The sequence below is a fragment of the Boleophthalmus pectinirostris genome, unplaced genomic scaffold (genome assembly GCF_026225935.1).
Source record: "Boleophthalmus pectinirostris isolate CB_2022bp ecotype Guang Dong unplaced genomic scaffold, ASM2622593v1 HiC_scaffold_18, whole genome shotgun sequence".
NCBI lineage: Eukaryota > Metazoa > Chordata > Actinopteri > Gobiiformes > Gobiidae > Boleophthalmus > Boleophthalmus pectinirostris.
Window position 1 is genome coordinate 19281955 of NW_026571133.1, and position 12559 is coordinate 19294513.

The 12559-nt window shown below is 38.5% G+C and overlaps 1 protein-coding gene across 1 annotated transcript in view; it reads right to left on the reverse strand.

The window, feature by feature from the left end:
* Positions 1-12559, reverse strand: part of magi2a (membrane associated guanylate kinase, WW and PDZ domain containing 2a) — a 161580-nt gene that overhangs the window by 105064 nt on the left and 43957 nt on the right. Inside the window, exon 2 of the mRNA XM_055153780.1 lies at positions 9431-9547. Coding sequence (XP_055009755.1) covers positions 9431-9547 — 117 coding nt within the window. The remainder of the gene's footprint in view (positions 1-9430; positions 9548-12559) is intronic.

Genomic DNA, 12559 nt, shown 5'->3' on the forward strand with positions numbered 1-12559 from the left:
AGAGACTTGTGATTTGATATAATGATGGCCAACGATATTATAGTCAGCCTATTGACAATACAATATCAAGATATTTCAGTTATTGTTATATCCCTAATAATAAATAATAAAACATTTTTTTTCCTCTGAGTCTCAAATAGATCAGTTAAAATATGTTAAACGACTAAAAACACAGTTGCTGTTGTATTTTTCAAGTTCTAAGCTTTTTCTTACTTGGACCAGTTCCTCCCAAGCATTCATTCAGAGTCAATTACTTGTACAGGCACAGTAATTAACATGAGGGATAGTGAGGCTTACATTGCTCTGGATGGAGAACACTGACACAGAAACTGTCCCTAATGAGACAGACCCAGGGGACCCTCCTCATGCTTCTGTCACTGCAGCTTTCACAGGATAAGCTAACAACTACACAGACTAGCACAGCACCAGAAGTTAAACTGTGAAATGCTCATGGCATTAACAGATGTTTTTTTTTTTCATAATACTGCTGTTCAGTTGTAAAGTTAGGAAAAATGTTTGGTACTAAGGCTGCTCAGTTTGTCTAAGGAGCAGCCTTTGGCCACAAAAGCTCTTGATGTGAATATTAATAGTGTGTGTGTGTGTGCATGTGTGTGTCCCCGAGCTACACTGCGGACCAAATCAAACACACCTCTGTTCTCACTCCGCAGCAGCATTCTGACCAGGAAAAGGATGCCAGATGAAAGGTCAGTTAGACATCACACGCTTTCGAAACATGAGGACCTAACATAAAACCAGCTCAGTTTTCTAAATACTGATAATACACATTATGGAGTGTGCATTGGCGGTGTTAGATTTACCAACCAACAACTGAAATCTGAAGGAAAAAACAAAACTTAACACATGAAAAAAAAAAAAAAAAAGATGACCGTATACCCTAAACCTTCTTGCTTGGAAAACCCACGAGCCTGTACATATACAGAAGGATGCAGAATCTATGCCTAATCAAGTTAAATTATTGTACCGTCATGTGACAGAATAAGAGGCAAAGCTGTAAAACTGCATTAAATGTAATACAGAAAAAATAAAAAGGTTATCCAAATGTCCTTCTCTTTTCTTTTTATTTTCATCTGAATGATCTGGCCGGTATTGGAACTACCTGTGGTATGCCCACATGTGTGATATGAAGCGTGTGAACATTCACAGTCAAAGTGTAAGAAAGCACGAGTGAAAATCCAAAACAAGATGTTCTTTTCACAACTTCCCACAGCTCAATAAGTGGCTTCAGGCTCCTGTTTCTGCTGCTCTCATGTGTCTCAGAATGACCACAATCACAGTTAACTTCTAATAGTGCGTTCGTCGAACCAACTCACATTATTGTAACTTCTCCTTATGGAGGCAATAAACCAGCCAGTGTGCATTTTACCCAGTTCAAGAACCATTGATTATGCAACTTAATGATATCATGTTTAAGACTGTCACCTTACAAATGTATTTCTGGAACAATTTAACTGGCTGTCACTGTCACATGTCTGACGAGGCTCAGTGCAACTCTGCTCTATTACGATCCTGATCCTGTCATCGCTTTACCTCCAACCTAAAATGAGCCCATATGTTCATCTGGAATGACACAAGTGTGAAAAATTAGCTTTGCTTGGTGGGATGACAGTTTAGAAAATGTTTACAAATAAAAGAAATTATATCTGCAAAGATTAAAATGTTGCTACATCAAGATGGTGAACATGGTGAAGAAGGATCAAGGGTTTACGTCAACTAGCTGGCTTCCTGTGCAGGCCATGTTGTATTCCCTGAAGACATAAGATCATTAGACAGGAGAACATCTCAGGACAGCCAAACGGAGAGGTGACCGCAGGCGAACCACCTGATGGATGTGTCTATCCTTCACCATTAGCGAGACAGGGACCAGAGGACACCAGGATTTGGGAGGAGGAGGATGGTGCCTGTCTGTGATGAAGGCTTATTAAGGACCAAATTCCACACCGTCCCTTTTTCACAGGGACACATCTGCTGACGAACATTCAGCATTGTGTCATGGTTCCTCTGTGACATCTGAACACCTGTGTCAACCTCATCACTCCAAAACAATCCTATACATTCACACTGTTGTAATCAATAGATCCTGTGAAGTGACAGATGTAACAGATAACAGATTGCACAAAGGATATTGCCTGTCAAAGAAAAAAAATGTGAGAAAGTCAAAGATCAGAAGGCAGCCTTTTGTAATTAAAAGTTGTATTACTTTCAAAGACAGTGCTGACTTTTAAAACCTGAAATTACCCCAGATTTATAGAGGATCGATAGGCCACACATAATAAAATCTTGGATTCACTGGCTGCTCTTGTGTGCTCAGTGCCGATCTGCCCAATGCACAAACTAACCTTTCACACCAAACAAATATTCATTCACAAGAATCTCAGATGATCAAAGTGGAGCTGACAAACAGCACAATCTCACACAAAACCAAATCAGTCAACAGTTCAGTTGAATTAAAGCTTTTATATTTCAAATCAAGAAAAAGGCTTTTGTTAGTTTTTAGAAGCTAGTAACTAATTCCTAATGATTAATTTAGCAAAACAAGCAATGTTTTGTTGATTTGGGCACAGCTAAACTTCTCAAACTACTCCTATTCTCCTCTCTAAACCTGAAGCTACAATCTTATAAGCGCAGTATCACAGCATCACTCCGCACATACAAGTATTCTTTATAATTAAGTCAAAAGTGACCAACTACACTGAAGTAGATGAAAGCAAGGAAGCATGCAATGAGTTTAAGAGTCTCTGCAAGCTATTGACGCAAACGAGGAGCGGATGGGGTTGCCATGGAAACCCCACCCATTCAGTGAGTCAATGAGTGAAATAAGGAAGGAGAGAGAGACAACACAAAAGAAAGAGGACGCAAGTATGAGCATAAGGTCTGTTGAACCATGCACTCAACGGCTGCTGTACTGGAGAAATAGAGAAAAACAGGAATCTCAATTTGTGTTACTTAAAAGGCTCTGATGAAAAGTATCTGACGAAAATACATCTTGACCAAGTGCAGATATATATACACCGCTGTAGAGGATGGATCAAACTAGGCCTGTCATGATAATTCCTATATTGACTTAACGACAATATCTTTTTGGCCTCAGTAGTTATTGTATTTACAGTATCTTTGTGAAAGTGTAGAGATTTGGGGTATTTTTTGTTGTAATACAATAACATTTAGCTGTAAAAGATTAAATAAGTGACTTCTATGGCTAATTATTGCTTCATTCTGTTATTTATAAACTCATCATGGTGAATAATTATGATGCTTGGAGTACATCAGTTAAGGAATCATTTTGAACCACTGCAAATGCTTAAAATGAACTAGCTCTGTTTTTCCACATTATTAAGACTCAGGTACAGAGCTTTTATGTCTTTCTACTCTGGCCTATTGCACTTTTCGGTCAGGCACAAACTTCAGGCAGTTATGAGATTTCTTGCTGTGAAGCTGAAAAATGAAGCAGAGGACGTGAGGGAGCAGTTAGTCTTTTATTATCCTGATTATTACGGTCATCCATCAGAGATCAGGTGATTAAACACAATGGAGCCAAGTGACAAACTGGCCATTCATTCAGATCTCGCTCCAGGCACCAACTCAGCAGGTCCACTACAGAGATTAACATGGACTACAGTGTTTTTTTCTAAATTGGTAAGTGGTTAGTTGGAAAAATTATTTGAGGGGAATCTTTTGTAAAATTCTAACAATTGTCTCCAATATTCTCTGATTAAAAATGCATAAAAATAGACTGACCACTAAAATGGAGGTGAGGTGTCACAAAAGCAGGCCTGTTATCAGAACAAATTGTTAAGTGCGATCTATTGCTTAACTAAATATAAACAATAATACTGAAACCAGAACAGAAAGCAGAATTATCCCCTAAAAACTATTCTAAAGGTACAATATTCTTTAAAAATAAATTAATAAAAAACTGAATGAAACACTTTAGTAGTTGGTTAGTATCAACCTTCTGCAGGACAAATCTCATTTTAGGATAGAAAAATAACAAAAATCTTCCCACTAGTGCAATGAAAAAGTACTTAACATATATATTCACCCCTAAAAACTATTGTTTCTTCTGTCATGTTATCGTTGCTGTGTGACGCAACAGCAGTATGAAGTAGATAAGTAGGTTTTTCTAGAAATTAATAAGAGTACTTAGTTAATATTTACTAGTTACATTTATTTTTTGACTACGTTATGTGAAAAAGTTCATTTCTTCTTAATGTTAACATGTATAATGCTGGCCACACATTTACACTTAAGTTATATGCCTTGGGGATACAAAGTTAGCTATTTTGGCTTTAAAAATACTGGCAAATGTGCTAAGTGACATTGACAGACAAACAAAGACAATAACAGTTTTTCTAAGGTCCATATTTCCTGACACAGTGGTAAAACTTGTCAACAATCATGCCAACAACTGAGGGCTGACAGATGGAAGAGCTGCGTTTTCTGTGTCTCTCTCATTAGTAAACAGTGTCAGTATTGAGCACTCTTGCCCCGACCATTAACACAAACTCACATCCCCTGTGGGCATCAAACTCCACATTAACTTTCTGTCTGAGCGGCCACGTCCTTCCACCAAAACATATGCTGTTTGTGCATACATGCTCAGGCCAAAGCACACAATTGTCCCATCAAAGCAATAGAATGTCCTAACAAATAGTTTAGAGCAGGTGGCTGAGTGGTTAGAGAATTCACTCACCAACAAGAAAGTCAGTCGACCAATTCCAGTCTGGACCGTGCATGATGTTGTTGTCCTTTGGCAATAGACTTCACCTATGAGTGTGATGGTGAGTGATTGTAGAAGGGCTGAATATAGACATTGGCCACCAGTCTACCCCAAGGCAGCCGCGGCTACAAGAAGGAACCATCGAGTGTCGAATGGATGAGTTATGACAGCGGTGTAGCCCCTCAAAGGATTATTAAGATTGTTGGGCGAAATTCAAATATAAACATTATCATTATTAGCATACAATCAAATCCATCAACGTCAGACAGTGTTACTGTGAGCCAGCAGGACATCATACAAATCTCTTACTTGATCAGAACCAGAACCAAATGCTTTGATAAAACTTTAGAAAGATGAGTAGATCTGAAGCTGTATTCTGTCTCCCCGATGGGTGGATTAACCAATCAGAGACTTATGCTCTATTTGAGTTAAAAACTAACATGTCTGCTTGGACGAAAAAAGAATATAAAAGACAAAGAAACAGCATGGATTTTTGCAAAATCAAAACACCAAACTATTATTTATCTGAGGTAAAAGAAGTTATATACATTGTTTTGAATGTTGCAAGAATTTTTGAGAAAAGATGTCTTTCGCATTGAGAGACACGTGCTACAAATTAGTAGCCGTGGTTGGACTGTCTCAAGTTTGGATATAGGATTTTCATCTTCTATTGTCTAGTTCCTGACCATTCTGGATTTGACCAGAATGTAGAAGGGACTGACTGGTCAGGCAAACAAATCTCCATTGTCCTTTTCATTCAGTTAAGAATTGGAGAACTTTATAAATTCAGTTTAGTTTTTAAGGGAAAAAAAACCCTACCATTAAAACACTATTTAAAAGCAGGTCACTGGACTGTGAAGGACAATCATCTTCCAGGGTCTACTTTTGGCAAGTTGAACAGCTGCTTATAGTGCATGTTGCCTTTCTTTCTAGACTCTCAAAGCACTTTAAATCAATAAACTATTAAACTGTCAACACTAACAAGCACACACACTTAAACACAGTTGAAGAGTTTGGACCTTCAGCTGTAAGTGGGACAAATAAAAGTACCAGTTGTCTGTTTTTGGATGACCTGATACATCCAGGACTACTGCCAATGGGTACAGATTAGTGCTATAGCATGACATTTATTTTCTCATAAAAGGTGTTGTTTTTATTATTCCACACAATGTTTTAAGTGGTTAATGTCTATTCAATTGTAATAATTCAACCCAAGAGAAAACAAGACAAAACTTTTCAGGTAGAAATGGAACAAAAATGGCCAACAAACCTCTAATATTAGCAATTGTCAAAAAACTTTGTGCAGCTCACTAAAATATTTTAAGGTTCTGTTCTGCACTGCTTATTTTGATGTAGATTAAATTTAGAAAAGGGACGAGAGCAACGCCTCTCAACCCAAGCATGACCTCCTGATATTCTCTTCCATTATACAAGACAGTGGCTCTTCACTAAGTGCTTTAGTGTGTCACACACAAATGTGGGCTTGTGGGTGGGAGAAAAGGACAGATCCAAGGAGTCAACCTGAGGAGGACAGGTAACACTGATGGGTAAAGAGTGTGTCAGAGCCTGTGCTGGATACATTATATATTTCCAAAAAATAGATAATTCATGGTGGTAATGGTCAAATGGTTGTGAGCCTTGCTTCCATCATTCTACACCAGGGCAGCTGTGACTACAGAAGTGTGTGTCTTATATAAAACTTTGACTTCTCTCTGAATGTAGTTTTGTATTTAAGATGGGACATTTAGTCTGTTCTGGAGCCCACAACTCTAAAGTCACAGGAGTACTACAATGACTACAGTCCTGTGCCCTCCATTTCGTCTATATTAATCTTGTGTGATTTCCAGTCAGTGCAGACATTAACAATGGATGAATGCAAATTTAGATCCAACTGAAAAGCCTATAATATGAATCTATTTGTAGTTCCTTTATATAAAAATCTCCAAGACAATAGGTTTTATTCTAGATTGAGACTGCTCTTTAGGTCCTCACAGCTCAGTGAATCTCCCATCGAATCTGTGTGGATTACCAGATGATAGGCATGATTTCACATGGGCCCATGCTATTAACGCTCTGACCTTGGATTTCAACCAAGCAATTTGTCTAAGAGCTGGCACTGCTCTGGCTGCCCTCATCGCCTTTGTCCGGCAGCCTTGATTGGTATGAGTGCCAATGTCCTCCTCCGTGTGCCTACTGTCTCTTTCTTTAAAATGTCCCTTTTATATGTAAGGGTTACACTCAAATATCTGTGATGAACAACTTCAGCCCTGTTCTGTCTGTTCTTCCCCATCATTTGTGTCCAACTGAGTTTCATCATGAATCTCTCTGAACCGCTGCATCACCCTCTCTTTGTTGGAAGAAACTATTTTGAGGTAGTTTAATGGCATTTGCCTCAATGTAAGTGTTTTTAGTGCACACTGCATTTGGATTAGGTTCATTATCCAAACAAATCATTTGTACCAAAATCTCCTTGGTGCAAAATCAAGTAATTAAAAGAAAAAAAAATTGTTACTGGAATGAATTTTATCTTATTAAATTTTCACAGAGTAACATTATAAAACAGAAAAAAATAAAAATAAAAAATCACTCCTATATAAAGAACATAAGTTAGTACTACACCTTCTTGTACTCACATCACAGACAATAATCAACTGATTTCTTCTTAAAAGGCGAAGGCCAAACATTACCAGAATGGAGCAGAGCATGCACAAACAATATAGTTAATTTTCCATATGCAAACAGCACATATGATCTACCCTCTCAGTTATCTAAACAATATAAAAAGCATGACTAAGTGTGCAGAATTGAAGCACATTGTGGTGTCTTCATTAAAACACACTTAACCTCCCTGTGCCTCTCACTGGAACATATAAGCTATAACATCAGTTATTTATGTTTAGCCTCCTTTTGTTTCTCCCATTGTCTTTTTTTTGTGTGTGTTCTTGCCTATTCACTTCTCCATTTCGAGTACCTGACAGTAGCTGATTCACAAAGGGTTATTAAAGAAAATTGCCCCTGTGTAACAAACATATAGCTAGCTCCCATTTCACTGTGCATTCTTCAAAGAGAGAAGAAGCCCCATTCAAACCACCGCCGTATCCCTGGCCTTGAAGAATGCACTTCAATTAAGGATTCAGAGGAGAGCTGGCAGCATGCAGCAGCTGCAGCTAATGGCTGAGTGAGGCTGGTGTGATGTTAGCATATGAGCTCGTAATCATATCCATGGTTTATTACTGTATGAGCTGATACAGTGAAGCCACACACACTCACTCCACTTAAAATTACAATCATTGGTTTAAGGCAGGTATTATAGCAGAAATCTACCAAGACATTTTTAGTTAAAGAGCAAAAAGAATTTTGGACTAGGGGTGTGCAATAATATCGAAATATCGTGACACCAAATTTGGTGATAGAGTATCGTTATTGTGAACTGTAGTACTGACATCTCCAGGATCGACAGGAGCATTTTTTGTCATGGTAATTGATTCTTTAAGCAAATTGTATTTGGTCTTAAGAAAATAATATATCACAGAGTATCATGTGCAACATATTTGATTATGGCCTATATCGTATCATGAGCCATGTATCGTGCATCGTATTGAATCGTGAGGGATTCTGTGATTCCCACCCCTAATTTGGACAGTCGATAAATGGGCAAAGTTATGTCAGACAATATGGGTAAAAAAATATACATTTAATTAAAGGTGCATTATGTAACTTTTCTGCTGACAAGTCAGCTACCATGGAGATGGTATTGCTTTTCCAGGAATGTTTCCCAGTATGGCATTAAAGTTCTAACATGTATTCATTTATAGGTGTTTATATTGCTAAAAATAACTTGAAAGGCACTTTTTGTGACCACAGCTATCTCTCATCAAATATTACCTGTAACTAGGCCTGTGATGGTAATTAATTTATTGACTTAATAATATATGTTAGACGGAACAATAATTTTTGGGGGTCAGTATTTATCGTGGATACTTTTTCTTTGCAACACTCAAATCTCCTTGTAGTACAGAAAAAGTGCAATCTGTTATTTATTTATTGCAGCTACATTTTTTAACAATAGTGTACATTTAGAATACCTTTTGGGCATAATTCTGCTTTATGGTTGGGTTAGAATAGTATAATCTTTTTGTTTATATTTTCTTCAGCAATATATCGCACTTCAAAATGTGTTATCATGACAGGCCAACTTGTAATTTGGCCTGGGGGCATCACCTGCTTGTCTCATGGACGTAGCTAAGTTTAATGTTAGACTTGGAGACAAGCAGATGGCAGACCCTCCACCAGAAAAGTTTCATAGTGCACCTTTAATACACCACTCAGTTAAAAGTAAAAAAGTAAAGAACAGATCCAGCTAAAAGTACAACTATACAAACACAATAGGAAACTAGAAACACTGAGCAATGCAGTTGGAGGGATTATGGAGGTATAGGGTTGATGTTGAGTCAAGATAAGTATGAACTATTCACCCAGGGAAGAGTGAAGATAAATAGATCAGTGACACAAGAGTGCTGTGGGTTTGATGTGTCTGATCAGGTAGACTAGAGGACAACATAATAGTAATCCTTTAATTAGACAATTTCAAAATAAGAACATGGTAACAAATAGTGTAATGACTAAAGCAAACAAGGGAAAGGTAAATAAAGGCTGAACAGTGCCTGGCCAAAGAATGGATGGTGCACTTACAGGGGATGGTGCGGAGGTAGAGGTTGTCTCTGATGATCTGCTGCAGCTCGTGGTCCACTGAGCCCTTTTGGAAGCGTAAGTTGAGGTAGTGCCGCAAGTCCTTGTCTATAACACCACCTGTGAACAAATACAATATAGTCACAATTTAAGACTTCTAAATTTTGAGAAAAGTCTCATTCAATCTACCAAATGCTGATGCTGAATATTGACATACAAGTGCACCGTGAGTTTTCCTGTTTTTGTAATTATTACTTGGTTTGGTGGGAAAGTAAGTAAGTAAGTAAGTAAGTAAGTATTAATCATTGTCTTATATCAGTCAAGTTGCAGTATGTGGAGAAAAAAAAAGTTTAGAAGAAAAGTAAAAGATCATCTCATGCAATTTGGAGAAGCAATGAAAAGCCTGTTCCCAACTTAAATAGAAGTAATGTATTTATGCTACAAACTGTCTGTATGATCAGTGTGTGGGTGTGAAAATCACTCACAGTAAGCAGAACAAATATAAAGCAGCTTTGACAGCAAATGTGTCTGATTCATGATTAAATTATTCTGAAATTGTGGGACAAGTTCATTTCATTGTGATTGAATGAGTGTTGATTTTTATAATATACTACCCCAAATACACTTTATGGATAGTATGCTGTGGGGTCAGGTTTTACAGAAGTGCAATGCCTATAATTTGCTTTGGTACTTTTGGTATTCCCAATATTGTATCACAGTCACAATTCCCATAACAACTAATAGGAATGTGTACCCAAACTAAACCCACTGTTATATGACTTTGTTCACACCACACAGTGTGATAAAATGTCTAGAAAATTAATAACATATAATAATGCATTAGTTTTACATGGACGTTTTCCAGTTGCTTCACAATTTTGTGCATTATTGGTTCACTCCACACTCAGTGGTGATGAGCTACTTCTGTAGCCACAGCTGCCTTGGGGTTGGCTGACAGAGACAACCCTCACTCACACACACTCACTCAACCACTCACTCAATCACTGCATTCATCATTTAAGTTTGTGTCTTCATTACAGTTTGTGAATCTCTAGTGAGTAAAAGATGCTGAATGCAGTCCCAGAGTCCCATAGCTTCCACAATAATCAAAGTGAATGGATTAAATTCTACAAACACACCATGCTTTGCCCTTTAGCCATATTCAGAGTTCAGTCAAAGTGTGGATTGGTGGAGGTGCTAATTGGAGCAGTGGCCAAACACGTGCACTGAAATGTCTGCACATAAATCAACTACTCTCTCTCTCTGGGGAGCTGTATTTTACTACGGTGCCCATCCCCCTCTCACCTGAGCGCCCTTTCTAGTCCCCTTCACAAGTCTTTTGCTGGACCTCAGTAAATGATGTGAGCTCAGCTTCCTACTGTGGTGAAGTGATGGAATGACAGAGTAATGAAAGTAGAAGATATGAATCCCAGGGGGAATTTTGGTTAATCTATATCAAACTGTTCAACCCTCAAAAAAATCTTACCCTGGAATTATCCAAGACTGACAGGACTGAATAAAGACTTTTCCACAACCCACTTTTCATTGAAATAAAATTCACATATCACATACAAAAGACATTCATCTAACCTTCAACTTCAGTTCTGTGGCACCGCGCCAGATATCATTTAGCCCCCTCCCTCCCATTCACCCCCGCTGTGCTCCTGTGGCAATGACATCTATGCATGATCTGAGCACTACACATCAACAACACACACACACACACACGCTGCAGACAAGCCAAAAGTGTGTGCAATCGAATGTACAGCGCAACCATTCAGACATGTGTGAAGTTTACTCATGTCAGACTATCAATTATTGAGAAGGTTTCTTTGCCAGTGTTGTATGAGCCAGACAGTTCTTGTATGCACACACGGTAATCCATCCAAGCTGAACTAATTTATATAGCAGCGCATGGTAATAAGGCAGACCTTGAATTAGAGCAACCTGCTCCATCTGCGTCTCCCTCAAAGACATGGAAGCAGCACGACCAGCCAATTTGCATTTGCATGAGAAAGGGAAGCCAATGAATGTGCATGGTGAAAAGGTGAGCGGGCGCACACACACACACACATACACGCACACATTTAAACAGAGTAAATGGCACCTTTAGGTCGACAGCCAAGTCAGAAGCCTGCGTGTCCTCTTTCCAAAGCTTTTTATGATGCAAATAATCTCCGGTGGAAAAAAAGATCTGAAGCTGGATCTTTCCTCTTGATTCTCCCTGGACTGAACTGTCCTTTAGGTCCTTAACTGTAGCCGGTAGACGCACGCAGCCGGGGGAGCTGGAGCCCTCAGTGCAGCCTCATAGAGAAATGAAGCAGCGAGCGCAGTGGTGAATGAGAGCGTGTGTGAGAGCCTGTGTCGCCGTGAGTGAGGCAGGCACAGTGACCGCTCAAGCGCAGGATCTGGCGGCAGGGACCTATCGCATTGAAATGCCTCCTGGATCCCTCTGGTGGATTCACAGGTCCTCTGTCGCCCCCTGTCTGTCATTCAAAGTAGTGACTGTAGACTGTGCAGCATGTGTATTCCATTATATAGAGTGGAACCGTGTGAACTACGACAATGAAATAAAACATGCAGGTGGGAAATATGTTTGAAACAGTATTCTAATATAGCTTACTTCATATATTTAATTCATTAAAATATTTTTTAGTCTCCATGACATGATCGCTGTAATTTTAAGTCTAGTCACGATGTCTTGTGTTTATCTTGCCTCTGTTTCCTTTGGTGATATCCAGTGTCTGTCTCTGAACATATTTGCATAAACACAGCTTGACCTCAAATATTTAATAGAATAATAAATTATTCTGTTCTGCAAAACAGATATATGACATTGAAGAAGTTTTCTCACATAGGGTCATTGTGGGTTTTATTTTTTGTGGTGCTGGCACATTGATTAAAAATATTATATAACGATCATAGAGGCAAAGCACCAGTTTGTTCAATTGTCAAAAAACAAAAAAACATCAAAGTTGAAATATACAAGTGTGTGCAAGAAACACAATCCAATAAATGGCGCCTCTCTGGGGAAAAGGTCAAATAGATGTGTTGCAGCTGATATGGGATAGCAGTTGTCATGTACAATGAAACTAATTGGTGCTATATGAGGGAAGAGGATGTAAAAGTTTT